The 15,741-nt window shown below is 36.0% G+C and overlaps 1 protein-coding gene across 1 annotated transcript in view; it reads right to left on the bottom strand.

The window, feature by feature from the left end:
• Positions 1-15,741, bottom strand: part of LOC306879621 (gamma-aminobutyric acid receptor subunit beta-3-like) — a 70,621-nt gene that overhangs the window by 14,907 nt on the left and 39,973 nt on the right. The window contains exons 5-8 of the mRNA XM_079432718.1: positions 12,120-12,340; positions 8,710-8,792; positions 6,946-7,083; positions 3,025-3,177 (exon numbers count right to left, since the gene is read on the bottom strand). Of these exons, the coding sequence (XP_079288844.1) occupies positions 3,025-3,177; positions 6,946-7,083; positions 8,710-8,792; positions 12,120-12,340 (595 nt within the window). The remainder of the gene's footprint in view (positions 1-3,024; positions 3,178-6,945; positions 7,084-8,709; positions 8,793-12,119; positions 12,341-15,741) is intronic.

The raw sequence follows: 15,741 nt of genomic DNA, 5'->3' as shown, positions 1-15,741 counted from the left end.
ACAGGTTTGGGATGACATTGGGGTGACTAAATGACAGAACTTTCATGTTTTGGTCAACTATTTCTTTGTATAATCAGTAAATTCAGCGGCCATCTTGATAACATCTTTTGGCTGAATCATAAAAAGTGGCTGATTAATATTAGAATGGAGCCAAACACAATGCAAGTTTGCTCAAATTATAATAAATAAATAAATACTGCCAAAATAGATACTTGGCAATTGGAATGTACATAAAAAAATCTAAAAAGCTGGACTACAAATATAACTCGGCTTTAGTCATTAGCGAGTCTTCAGATCTTACAGTATAATAATCTCAGTTGAAAATCTACACACCTGACCACGTCAGCAAAACAATCGGAAGGCATCAATGAAACATCATCTACATCATTTGATATATATTTGCTTCTTGCATCATTTGATAACTTCCTTCCTGAAGTGAATCAAGTCTTTAAGTGTACTGCAGTAATGCAGTGCGAGATACAGGGCCGAGGCCAGGCCGGATGTGACTGCAGAGAATAGATGGAGTCAGCGAGCAGTGGGAGGCGGCGAGACAGAGGCATTTAAGGCAGAGATTCATCTGTGCTGCAGCATGCCTTGGGATTGAAATGGAAGTTAAATGTAATTGTTTTCTAGCTGCATTGATCCCTTTGTTTTCATTTGGCTGCCTGGCTGTGGGAGGACAGCAGAAAAAGACAAAGAAAAAGAGGAATAGAAACAGAGAGAGAGAGAGTAAGAAAATAGATAGATGGGGGTGGGGGCCATGTAATGATGCGTAGAGGCAGGTGAGATGGGTGGTATATGTGTGGGGGACCCAGGAGACTCCTTCCTCCCAGTGTAAAGTGTTCTCATTTCTCCGCTTAACATGGTTAATGAGGACAATTTCCCTAAAGAAGACCCATATCCAACATATCACATCCATCTCAAAAAGCCGCACCTGGGTGCATGAACAAACACAGTCTCGCACACATTAAACTGTGATTAAAAAAATATTGTACTGCACTATGTGATCTATCTCTGTGATTTAAAAATGCCCAGATGATAATATTGTACATGCACTGAAGTCTCTTCAGCAGAAGCTTGTCTAAATCTCATATGCTCTGAGTTTGCTGTCCACACAGGCAGTGAGTAGGCTGTAGGCAGTGAGACTGAAATTTTGTTTAAATTTCACAGCAGTAGCTCTGTTTCACAACCAAGAAAGCTGCCTTGCTGGAAACTGTCTAAATAGGCAGGCGCCTCCTAGGCAGCATCCTGACTTAAATGGAACAAGCTGCTCATAATTTAAACCAGTTCAACTACGCAGTATCTTTGCATATAAAGGTAGTTAGCAGTACTACAGGCGAATAATAAAAAATAGTCAACTACATTTAAAGTTATTTTAATAGTGGAGCAAATTATAATTATGTATGTTATTATTAAATGAAACCAAATATACAACGTTCAAAGGTTTTTGAAAGATATCTCTGAGGTTTTTGAAAGATATCTCTCCTGCTGCATTTATTTGATTAAAAATACATCGATATTGTTAAAATATTATTACAATTTAAAATATAGTTTCTGAAAGATTTTTTTGACAGATGTCTCTCCTGCTGCATTTATTTGATAAAAAATACATTAATATTGTTAAAATATTATTACAACTTTAATTAATATATTTTAAAACTTAATTTATTCTTGTGATGGCAAAACTGAATTTTCAGCAGTCATTACTCTAGTCTTCAGAAATCAAATGATACTTCAGAAATTGGAATGACAGTAATTCTAATATGCTGATAAAAGTAAGCAGTAAATAAAAAAGAAATAAGTAAATAAAGTATTATTTTCTTTAAAACAAACAAAAAAACATTTGAATGGTAGTGTGTGTATACAATTTTACACATAAAAGTCCTATTACTACATTTTAAAATGACTGAAATAAGTATTACAATATTATTTTGTGTGTTCAGTGCAAAAACAATGTAAAAATGTCACACAAGCATTTTAAATGGGTCAATAAAAAATGTCAAAACAAACTAAATCACTAAAAGGAATCAGACTTTAAACAGTGTACAATTTAGGAATTTTACAATTTAGGAATATTTATTTTTTAGTTCGCTCAGCTGTAATTCTGGATTTTTTGTGTAATTTGTGTAAATTTGTGTAAAAAGTGTCTCTCTATTGAAAAATGTAGTAAGTAAGCCACACATATACATTGTAAAAAAATATTTTTGTAAAATAATTTTAGTATGTTTTAAGAAAATTTCATTTCAATTTGTCTAGGAATTTCACATTTCATTCTATTTGTTACTTTCCATTTCTTTAAAATTGTTTGTCAAATTTTCTAGCGATTTCTTACCAAAATTGTTTCCAGTGTAGCACTCCGTGCATAAAAATACATGACACACACAAATAATACATACTATGTAAATGCAAAGAGTAAATTTTGAATATATTGCTGAGATTTTTTCCTTCCTTAGTATTTAGGCAGCATTTGGAACCGCCTTCACAACAGGAGTGTGCCTTAAAAGGTTTTTGAAACAGAGCTTTTGTGTCCTGCTACTCACTGCAGCTGGAGAGGCTCTGTAGCCTTTTGGGCAAACTGAGTCACTACTCATTCTGGAATAACAACATGAGAGCAAAGACACACTGGAAACAGTCTCTCTCTCTCTCTGCGAGCAGTCGCTGTAGTGTGTCAAAAGCAATGGGTTTGTGGCAACCTGGGTCTACCCGGTTTCTTGTTAAATGATGTATGCGCCCCTACAATATCTGTCTGTGTATGTGTCTGAGTGTATATGTGTGTGTCGGTGTTTGTCTGGAGGCAAGATCCAAGAAAAAGTAAACCAAAAGGGAGGGTGAGGACTCTGAGGAGACCTGGCATGCGTACAGAAAAAGTTGCAATTCAAACAGAATACTGAATGTTGGCATTCTAGTTATTGGAACATCCAACAATGCACTGCTAAAAAAAGCATGCACTTCCACAGCAGAGACGACAGATGACATACATCCTATCAGCTGTATACAGGACATCCTAATGAATAAATAGCATACCTAATGCCACTCTGGCTGCTGAGGCATCGTAGTTGATCCAGAAGGAGACCCAGGACAGGATGGTGATCAGGATTGAGGGCATGTAGGTCTGCAGGATGAAGTAGCCAATGTTTCTTTTTAGCTTGAAGCTCAAAGATAGTCGAGGATAGGCACCTGTTAAAGAGATAAGAAAGATAGTTAAAGAATATGAAGGAGAAAGAGAAGCAAAGACTGCGAGAAAAATAAGTAAACAGGGAGACATGAGAAAGGAAAAAGACGGACATTTATTTCAAAAAGGCTTTGGAGAAATTCTTTACATTTTACATCAGTAGCAGTGGCAGCACGGGTAGCTTTTGTTGCTATGGCAACTGGCAAGCGTGGACAAAAAAAAAAAAATCTGTGATTTGTTGTAGCTTTGCCTTGAGCACAAACACTACAGTGTGAAAGGAGACAAGAAAAGAGAATGAAATAGTGAGTAAACATTAAATGTTAAAGCCCCCTATGAAATCAAAACTAGACTTTTATGGCTTGTAGTCTATGTCTATTAGTTTTGAAGCCATATATTCAATAGAACACTTTTAAGAGTTGAAAAAAAAAATACAAATACATAATACAAATTTAAAATGTACAGGAAAAACTTACTCAGTGTGCACTACAGACATTTTTCAATCAAATGCTACTACTGCAGATTAATATACTCTCCAAACTTCCTTTGCTAAATGGAAATATGTCAACACAGTAGTGTCAGAAATTCACTTTTCTAATTAAGAGCAATATTCATCCCATGAAATTGATCCTAATTTGCATTTTTTTATTTTTTTATTTGGGTAAATTAATTCTAACTACATATCTAATGTACTACCATTTTAAGTCAAACATTTTTATATTCAATTTGATTCATACTTCGAAAAGTGAAATGTCAGATCAATTCATAGGCATAAATTCTCTGTTCCTCAAAAAGAAAAAAACCTTATAATCAACATCAACAAGAACAACAAAAAACTCCTTATTTATATTTTGAGTATTTTTGTTGTATTAGGTGACATTTTTGGCCCAGGACCCAAGACAGAACTGGAAATTGCACTTGTCATGAGATTTATTTAAAGAGACAGTTCACCCAAAAATGAAAATTCTATCATTACTCCCCCTCATGTCGTTCCAAACCTCTAAGACCTTCGTTCATCATATTTGGGATGAAATCCGAGAGCTTTCTGACCCTCCATAGACAGCAACACAACTGACACGTTCAAGGCCCAGAAAGGTAGTAAGGACATCGTTAAAATAGTCCATGCGACATCTGTGGTTCAACTGTAATATTACAAAGCTGTGAGAATACATTTTGTGCGCAAAGAAAACAAAAATAATGACTTTATTCAATCATTTCTTCTCTTCCTTCTCTTGCTGCTGACACTGTAGCCGACATTCTGATGTAGATGCATACATTGTGTTACTGTCGTGAAAAGTGTGTTAAAGACTAACAATGAAGTTATTTTTGTTTTCTTTGTGCACAAAAAGTATTCTCGTAGCTTCATAAAATTATGGTTGAGCCACTGTTGCCACATGGACTATTTGTAACGATGTCCTTACTAACTTTCTGGGTCTTGAACGTATCAGTTGCATTGCTGTCTTTGCAGGGAAAGAAAGCTCTCGGATTTAATAAAAAAATATCTTAATTTGTGTTCTGAAGATGAATGAAGGTCTTATGGGTTTGGAACAACATGAGAGTGAGTAATTAATTTTTGCCAACAAAATGCAGTAATTTCAATAGGAGCCCACACAATTTGGAATTTCGTGTGAAGGTGAAAAATTAAAAAATGTTAAAGTTGGTTGTGCGAAAGCTCCCAGAATGCTGCTTTCTTTGAAAGTGACTTCTGTGTGAACTGTGATAAGAAACGTTGCTACACTATTGACACTATTGACAAAAGCCAATAGAAATTTCACTAATGTGACCTTTAGGGTTAGGGGTTTGAGGGGTTAAAAGTAAATTGTTCAACCCTGTTCAACTCATTAATCCCAAGAACTGAAGTTAATATAAACACATTATTCCTTATAATACCATGCAGCTTATGTGATGAGAAATCTTTGCTTAGTTATATATGGAGGTGAAAAAAACAACAACTAACAAGCATTCAGCCAAGATACACATACACACCCAAAAATGCACACAACCTATGAACAAAATCACACATCCTACACTAATAATACAACCTACAGATGCACATTATGCAACCTGTACACACATCACAGTCTATAAAAACATGCTACGTAACCTACATGATGAACTTAAGCTACCTACACATACTTCAGACTAATTACTTACAGTATACCTCACAAAAACCTTCCCACACTACTCACGTAAAATACATAGAGACACACAAGAAAGTACATAACTCTCCACTCATCTTCTATTGGTCAAAGAAATAGATAGTCCCGCCCCTAAACTCACAGCATTAGTTGAGTTAATGTTGCTGTGTTGGGCTGGTCAAGGGGTCAAGGTTTGGATGGCTAGCCTGGGTCGGTTAGCATCGGCTGGTAGGTGTTGTGGCTTCTACTCACAATTTGGACCCAAAGATGGCCATAAAATCTCTATTGACAGCCGTTAAAAACAGTCATGAATTCTGACAACATTTTGTCCTCTTCTAGAAAAAGATTATCATGGCATCAGCAGTACTGTCACATCCTCCTCAATCAAAACCTCACGATTCCCATAATCCTTTTCACAATGTGCAGAAGATAGCCAGTCTCTTTCTATGTGTCATTAATTCAGGATGGGGAATAATCATTACAGCGCTGCCTCTCTGAATGCCTTAGTTTTAGAAGAGAATAATTTATGCAGTGGGTCTTCTACCTCATGAATATGTGATGGTTTGTATCAAGTGGCTGTTTTTTCTCTTCTCTGACTCCATCTCTCACTTGTTCCCCCCTTCCATCTCTGCTCTTCTCTTTAGAAGCTTGAGGAAATAGAGTGGTAATTGCTCCTCCATTATTACTGGTCTGTTCTACCATAAGGAAGAGAGATATCTGATGCACAGGCCCCAATTAGGCAGCTTTTCAAATAAGTGGTACATGGGAATACCACTCTCGTGAGGGTGAGGCCAGAAAACAGGACAACCAGAAAAAAACTTGGCAAAAAAGGCATGATCTGTAGAAATCAGCACTTTTCTGCATTGTAAATACACTTAGTTAAAAAATTCAGTTTGATCAGAGTTTTAAAATGCTACAAAAACCATTCTAATGGCACATTTTGTGCAGGCAGACTTTGTGTCAGGGTCTTTTTTGGTAGTAAACGTCCTGCAACCTTACGCTCTGACCCATGTTTCTGCACTAAGCTATACACTTTATCACAGACGTGCAAATTACACTCTTAAGGCAACACATTTGACTATTTTAGTATTTAATCAATTTTATTGTTATTGCCTCTGTAACAAGAACTTTAACAAATGATTTGGGCAGCCCTTCATTGACTTTCCTGATGTAAACTATTGTGCTAAATCCTGCCTTGCACAAATAATAAAAATAAGTTCTAGCAAACAGTTTTAAGACTAAAATTCCTGTAGGGATACACTGAGTTAACTTTTTAGATCCAGGTTATGCTGTAGACATGTTATACTGTATAATATTTTAAGCAAAAGCAAATAAACTTACTGTATTAAATATAGAAACATAGCTTTGTAATGCTAAAAAACTCTTTGCATCTTAAGGGGTCATGACCTCAAGGTTGCAAATATGAATAATTTGTTACTTCATATGTTTCATTTTGAATAAAGAGGCAGGCACAGTATAAACTGTGAGTTTTAAACAGTTATACTATATTATGTCATATTTAATATATTTTAAATAAATAATGCCAAATATGTGGAACTAAAAGAGTCCCTTTTTTATTTTATTTTATGTTTTTTTTTGGCTTACTTGTTTTAATTTGAACCTGTCTTGCTATTTTACCTGTGGAAAAGACAACATTTCTGGATACAAGTTTGTAGTCTACGATGGAGAACTGTGGGAGCTCGATACGCGACACACCAGTCACTGCATTTTCTCCTCCCTTCCAGTAAAACTCGATGTCGTCTGTTGTGTATCCATCTATGGGAGAAACAGAAATCAAAGAGTAAACTACACATTACTGGGTCAAAAGTAAATATCAGATTACAAATCATGTTTTAGAGGGAGATTTACTGAGCTCAGACAGTGAAATTTATACATTCATACATTAAAATGTATATATTTATGTAACTTTTCCCTCCTTTACAATTCTAAAAATATGGTTCCTTGAAATAGCATTTCTTTTCCATAATTAGTGTGTGTAACATGCTGAAAAGTAAAAAAAAGTCAGCACAAGTGCATTGTTAGCATAATCATGCATATGAGCATCTGTTTTGCACAAGTGTGGGGAGCTATTAGGGGTCAGATTTCCCACTGTGACAAAGACAGCTACATTTCATACCGGCATTGCCATGTTTGTAAACCATAATGAGCTACGTGGTTTTATTAGTGTGCATATGAAGCACTGTGCACAATTAATGTCATTCAAATTTGTGTAATATGTACACTACAAAACCCAACAACTAGTTGTCAAAGAAGTGATGTAATTAAAAGCGACAGTCTACAGAGAGTTGATTGTTTAAACACGGTTAATAACAAAATATGCTGCTTGTGTCAGAGTTTTACTACAGGTGCCATGCAAGATTCAATACCCTGCAAGGTCTCTTAGAGTAAAAGTTTGTTTTTGAGGTATTTGGAGTTGAAAATATTACTATGTAGCTTTTTTGATGTAACCGAATCAATAAAATGTCTAATTTTTATGCATTAAGTCAGCCTGCTAACTGATTAGCAAGCTAAGCTAAAATTTCATTATGCATTCAGTTCAAATCAGCCTGCTAAGATGACAAATCCAGCAAAAGGCACTTCATAATCACGTCATAAAAAGGTTTAATTTTGAGCAACATTACCATTTAAATGTTTAGGGTCAGTACGTTTTTTTTTTCTTGGAAAGAAACACATACTATTATTTAGCAAGGATGCATTAAATTAATCAAAAGTGACAGTAAAGACATTTATAATGTTACAAAGATTTCTATTTTTAAATAAAATGCTATTCTTTTAAACTTTCCGTTTATCACAGAATCCTGAAAAAAAATGGTTTCCTTAAAAATATTACGAAGCACAACTGTTTTCAAAATTAATAATAATAACTAATGTTTCTTGAGAAGCACATCGGCATATACAAATGATTTCTGAAGGATTACGTGACACTGAATACTGGAATAATGAAAATTCAGCTTTACTATCACAGGAATAAATTACATTTCAAAATATAGTCAAATAGAAAACTTATTTTAAATTGTACAAATATTTCATAATATTACTGTTTTGACTGTATTTTTCCAGCCTTGGTAAGCAAAGAGACTTCTTATGTAAAAAAAAACAAAAATAAAACTCTTACTGACCCCAAACGGTAATATGTATACTAAATGGATATGGTAATATCATATTTTCTGTTGAATAATAAAGTTGAATTGTCAAAGCCTAATCAATAATTATTACTATTTTAGGCAGCATATCAGAAAGATAACACATTATATTCAGTAATACTGCACATTTAATTTTTGCTGCTTCACCGGTGAGAAAAGCACCAAACTAGCATTGACCAGTATAAACCAGCTTGAAACAGCATGAAAATGTATGCTGGTCTTGAAAGAGAACACTTACAACTCTCTATCTCCAGAGTGCAGTTCTGCTCATCTAATGGATACCTTCTCAGATCCATCATGCAAGCGGCAGTGGTGGTGATTCTAGAAACACACACACAGGTCACAGAAAAATCAAAGCCACAATTCTATACATACAGCAGGTGCTGCACTTGCTAAACAACACTGCAAAACTTTTGTGTCTCATTGTGAACAAGATGAGCAAGATGGAGCATATTAAAATATGGCTCCCCCTGCCCTTCAAAAGGCTTTTGAACCAAATATAGCACAGAGCATGCATATGGATGAGTGGACATGAACAAATAGTACAGATTTGAATATATGAAAATGCAGTTTTTGCCCCAAAAAAGTGGCTATTGAGTAGTGGAATTGCAAGCGGCCAAACAAGCTCAAGGAAAGCCCACATCTCATTTCATCCCATTCATCATGTCATTTTGCTACAAGTGTGAGCTTAGACTAAAATGTGATGACAAATGAGTCAGTATCATTGAACATTTAAAGTTAGGTTTGGTTTCTCATCCAGGTAATGATACCATCCAGGTATCGATTTCTCTTTCTGGTAACAGTTGCAGTAAGCCTATCGTAAGTGGAAGATCATGTTCAATCCTTCTAATCTTATCTGGACAAATGTAGGGCTGTGGTCAGGGGTACAACCATGTGGGGCTTACTAAAGTCCTCTATGGCAGGAATTTTCAAACAAGGGTGTACTATAATGGTTTCAAATTTCTTGCATTCATTTTTTGTCCCAGGCTCTGTAATGTTAAGCTAAAGCCCTGGAAAAACATCATTACTTAAATGTGGTCACTTTTACTGTTGTTCCATGAATTTTTGTAGACAAAATCCAGCCATTTCAACAGGAATCCATGTAATTGGGAATTTTGCATGGAGGTGAAAGATTTACCCACAGAGATTTCGCAACTGGTTTTGCAAGTTGCTCAAATGGATTCGCTGCATTGACCAGTCAAGTCACCTTTATTTATATAACGCTTTTTACAATACAGATTGTGTCAAAGCAGTTTGTGAATAATGCAAGAGGACAATTACAAACAGTAATTTTTTCAGTTAATGTCAGTTCTTCAGTGATGTCATCATCCAGCTTAGTACTCTTCCAATAGTGTGTGCAACCAAGCCGACAATATTGCAAGAAATTTAGCATCCCCAACTAAGGGGAAAGGGAAGTGGTGTGTGGCCAAGTATGGTGACCCATACTCAGAATTTGTGCTCTGCATTTAACTCATCAAAGTGTACACACAGTAGAGATGCACCCGGAGCAGTGGGCAGCCAATGCTGTGGCACCCGGGGAGCAGTTGGGTATTCATAGGGGGGGTTATTCACTCCCCCACCTACAATCCCTGCCAGACCTGAGACTCGAACCCACGACCTTCAGGTTACAAGTCCAACTCTCTATCCATTAGGTCACGACTGCCCCCAAAGCTAAAGGCAACAGAGGCAAGGAGCCAAAACTCCTTCGGTGACAGAAATGGAGAAAAAAACCTTGGGAGAAACCAGGCTCAGTGATTGGACCTGATTTTGCCAATGTGACCGCACATAGGATAGTTCACCCTCACCCTCATGTCATTCCAAACCCGTAAGACCTCCGTTCATAGCAGGATTTTGTGCTATGTATACTACTTGTTGCAAATAGTGCCAATTATCTGCACCTCAGTATTGTAATAAAAAAAAAAAAAACAGTATGCAATAATAACGTATTGAGTGTAAATTATAATTTTAATTAAAACTGATGCCACCTTATTGGTACAATAAAGCTCTCCCTACACCCACCCTAACCCTACCCGATAGTTTATTTTCAACTTTTGGATTATTTCCTTAATTATTATTGAAAATAAATGCCTTTCCGATGCGATACGAGATTTGAAAAGGGAGGAAAAAAAAAGTTCTGCAAAAGGCGGACTCGGACTCGAGTCGATCGCGTCTAAAAACTCAATGACACACGCTCTATCATCTGCACCACTAGAGCAGTTGCTTCCAATAGTTGACTCTGCTGTTCTTGTTCTGGTTCTTCCTGTACACCTTGATTGATAGATGTCTCGTCCAGTCAGCGGTGAGTAATCTATTCCCAAACCAATGGCGCTGTCTCAAACTATACCTACCTCTTCCGGGTTATCTGATTTGTCGTTGTGTTTTCTGACTTGTTATTTTGTTTTCGGATTTGTCGTTGTGTTTTCTTATTGTTATAATGTTTTCTGAATTGTTATTTTGTTTTTTTAGATTTGCATTTGCAATTGTAATTTGTTATTTTGTTTTCAGAATCGTGATTTGTTTTGCACTTCTCGGCCACCGTACTCCAGTTATATATTCGAGTAACAACATACTAAAGCCGTCATTTATTTAATGTGTTTGTCTTTGTATTACACACTCTCCCTTGATTTTGACATATGAGCATATAATATTGGTTTGAAGTGGGTCATTACTATGTTTCTGTGGTCCTTCCTTCCTAGAGTGGGTAAATTAAAGGGGAAACTCAGTGTCTTCATTCCATCTTCAGAGCTGTTTTAATGAGCACATACTCAAATGCCTTACCATAAATATGCAGGCTCTTCTTTCTTTAATGGTGTCCAGCTCAGGCAAACAAATAAAAGCCCTCCATCCACACTATCACTTCATCAAACTACAATATGTACGTTATATGACCAGGAAACTCCCTAGATGAACTGTAAAATGATGTTCAATGGAATGCTGATGTTCCATTCGAGCGAAAGGAGATAAATCATAAAAAGACGGAAATGGTTCAATAAACTTTATAAGCAAGACCCATACATTAGCATATGGCCACATTAGTCCACAGGATCTCATTTGGAACAAAACGAAGGGCTAAATTAGGCTACGGTAACTGGCTCATAGAACACTCCAGCTGGTACAGAGGATGAAGGCATACCCATGCTCTTCTGCGTGGGAAAGAGCAAAGCAGCTCATTTAGGATCAGAGTCTGATAACAAGATAAAGGCACACATTAACATTTATGCAATTTAGTAGGCATGTGCACTGACCAAAATAGGGCACGCTCTCATGATGTGCGTCCACTGAAGCTGCGTACTATCAGACACTTCCCACAGTTGAAACGTCATAAACAAAAAAATTATGTGAAAGGTAGATTTTATAAAATAAAAATAAAAAAAAGAATCTCCATTGTAAGAAAAAAATACACTAATTTACAATTTATTAAACTGTTATTACATATTAATAAATTATTACATTTACTACATTAATTTTTTTTTTAAAGTATATATTTTTAAAGTATTTTATTGTAATTTAAGATGTTTGTATGTTTATTTGGCATATCAAAAGCTGATTATCATCAAAAACAGGTAAAAATGAAATGAAACAAGTAAAAATGAAAATGCAAAACAAGCAATACTGGTTGATGGCTCTAGATATGGTATCAGTTCTCACCTTAATCCATAAAGAACTGTGCCATCCGGGTGCAGGCGGATCATGCGGTTCTTCACTGTGACACCGTGGACAAAAGACTTCTTGTCATTTAGGAAATAAGTGTCAGGAACCCAAAGCTGGTCAGCTACCCGGTTGTCAAGGGTGAGATTGAGAGGGATCCCAGAATATGCGAGCCTCTTGTCCCTCCAGTACTGCTGGAAATACATGGTCAATGTGTAGTCCTGTAGAAAAGTAATAAAATAATCATTAGGCTAGTAGTTAATTTTATCAGGCAAAAAAACTAAACAAAACAAAAAAAACATCTACAGTATTTAGCCATACTTTTTACATTACAATTTTTCATTATTTATTAAAGAAAAAAAGTAATTTAATAAACTAAAAATAGTCCAGTGTAATAAAAATGTTTTCCCAATATTTGTGCTTTTTCTCAAATACTAAACTAGAACACTTAAAGTCTAAAAAATTGGAACAACTAATTTTGTACTTAATGCACTTTAATTGTGTGGAAGTAGTGCTGAAGTTCAACTAAAGATGCACTGAAGTATATTTGATTTTGCTAAAGTGGAACTATATTAAAGTGGAAGTATATTTCAGGTACACTTTAAATATCTTGCATTTAAAGACTTATATTATTCAAATATCATACAATTCTCATCAATAGTGACAACATATTTTAGGCTCAATATTAAGAAATGTGCATTGTGCACAAGTAGTAGTCCAAATAAAGTTTAATTAAAAGTTTTATATCGGTAAGTCTTGAGCAATATGTCAGTAAATATGATATTTGAACTATACTTAGTATGAAATTTTACATATATTACTTTTTTACTATGGCAGTTTTTAATTTATTCAAAACATAAACAATGTCAAATATTGCCTATTTGTGTCTTCATATCACTCTCTCTTCATGCACGTAGCACTGGGTAAAGAAAATGTGGACACATGTGATCCACTTAGGATCATGTGATCATAAATGACAAAATAACTTCCTCAAAGTGACCATCACATGTGCCCTTAGCTAACAGCCTTGTAAAAGGGCCTTTTGTGAAAGTATTCAGCAGCTCACTTTTGTTCTGGAACAACCCTTCCCCTTCTCTAAGTGTCCTTGAAGGACTTCAAAATGCCATTCAGACTCACCCTAGATTTCATATCAAAGCTCACATGCTCTCTTTTCCCTAAAGGGTCAAAAGTGTCAAGGTCAGAAACAGAAATCCAGAGTCTGTGGCCTTCAGCAAATAGATTTTCTGTTGTCTGAGTGATATTTATAGAAGCGCCAAAGTTGGATTTCAAACAAGCTGCCTTCGGCCTACATTTTTCAAGCCTGTCTGCCACGAAGACGCTATGTGGCCATCTCCGCGAGGCAGTCTGGTCTGACTATAGATTTCCATTACACCGCCAGAGTCTCAGTAGTCCACTAGACATCAGCTCGTAGAGCAATACTATATGACCTCAGCGATTCACAGTATAGAAATTCAATCAAACTAAAGCATTGGCATGATAGGCCTTATATTTGGGCCGTCGCTGAGACTCAATGAATTTTAAAAAGGGCTGAAATCACAAAATTTATGGACCTTATTTGTCCCCTGGGCCAGAGCTGAACCTGGTTGAAATCCAGTAGGAAACACAGATGTGTCTGCTGGACTGCTATATTAGGTACTCATGGGTAAAATGAAGACCTGACATGCTGTCCCTTACATTGTGCACAACCTGTTGATGTAATAAGAAGTAATTCACTTACAAACATATGTTAGAACGGGCTTAGGCCCCTGAGGCTGACTTCAAAGTGTGCCAGGAGAGCTGTGAAAGCAGAGGCTGTGCAAGAGAGCGTGTAAGTGGAGTTCATTAGCTAACGAGATGAGGGGGGACGACATGACAGGGACACCTTCTTTATGATTACTAATGTCTGTGATTCCCCCTCTCTCTCAGTCTTCCATTCTTTGCACCACTGTCCTTCCTCCTGCTTCTTATTGTACTCCTTTCTCCCTCCATTCCTTTCTGTAAGGCTTTTGTTTTAATTAACCACCTAAATGACACTGATGGATGCAACCCTTTCACACAATACATTATACCCTACACTTCAAAAGTGTAGATGCTAATTAGAACTAAAAATGCTTGATATCCCAGTCAGTGTTGGGTAGTGTCAACACAATCCGTAGCCAATCCAGTAACACAATCCGTAACTTTTAAAGGGATAGTTCACCCAAAAATGAACATTCTGTTATCATTTACTCACTCTCATGTTGTTACAAACCTGTACGACCTTTTCTTCTTTTGAAACACATTTTTTTATTTTGTATTATAAGATATTATAAAGATATACCAAACTCTCTTTTTTATGTGTGTTCTACAGAAGACAGTATGTAATACAAGTGTGGAACAGAGTGAATAAATGATGAAAAAAAAAATCATTTTGGGTTGAAAAGTAATGCAAGTGGCAAAATTAATACTTTAATTCAGAAAGAAATTGCTGTTCTTTAGAACTATCTATTCAAAGAATCCTAAAAAAAATATTTCCACAAAAATACTAAGAATCATAACTGTTTTCAACACTGATAATATTAAACGTTTCTCAAATCAGCATATTAGAATAATTTCTGAAGGATCACGTGACACTGAAGACTGGCAGCTGAAAATTGAGCCTTTTCATCACAGGAATACATTTTTTGTAAAAAAAATTACCATGGTGAATAAACACTTTTCACACACTTCAAAATTTAAAGTTTATAAAACCACGAATATTAAGAATTCAAACAAACAAACAAACAAACAAACAAAATAATAAACAAATAAGCTACTATTTTACATACAATATCATCATCAGCATCTCTGCACAGAGACATTTCCATCACAGCCACAATGTTTAGTTATGAATTAATATACAAAATGGTGTACTGTATCATCACAGTCCATTAATCAAACATTAGCTACAGCACACAGTCATCAATTCACTATTTACTGCACTAATAGATGCTTGGTTTCACAAGACAGATTTTCCAAAGATAAAGCAAATAAGTTGACAGTTGACCTTTACTGTGTTCATATATGCTTTTTAAGCACAGTTTTAAGACTGGGCAAAAAGACTCCTCTGAATGCCTGTCTGATCCTCAGGCTACAAACTGGTGGCTTCCCTCTGAAGAATGTGATGACCTAAAACACCAGGATCCATCACATATGTGTAGTAATCTATTGTTCTGTACAAAGGCTAATTCTGACCGGTCACATGGGACGAAGCTGCCATATCAGCGTTCAGGATTGTACTAGTTGAGTCAATGCCACAATATGACTGTTAGTCATATATCTCTCCATCTGTGACTTTCTGTCTCTTTGCCTCCCATATATTAGCATCTTCTGCAGCGAGGTGTCTTGAGGCTCTTGTTATGGTGAGTTCTCTGGGTCTTCATTGTGTGAGCGCAATGATTCAGTACTATTACCCAACCTGATCCAGACAAACCAGCGAAGCCAGAAGTGCTCTGAAAACTGTGAAAACCAGTGTCACTTTCATGTCTGTTTAATAATGGAGTAAACAGATGCCGTCGTGCCAGCTGAGCGATTTGATACTTTTGATATCTTGGGAACTGTGCTGCAGTGGTCACACAAAATATAAGCAAAGGCATCAATTATT

This window comes from Barbus barbus (genome assembly GCF_936440315.1).
Source record: "Barbus barbus genome assembly, chromosome: 13".
In the NCBI taxonomy this organism is placed as follows: domain Eukaryota; kingdom Metazoa; phylum Chordata; class Actinopteri; order Cypriniformes; family Cyprinidae; genus Barbus; species Barbus barbus.
This window is presented reverse-complemented; position numbering and strand designations above follow the sequence as displayed.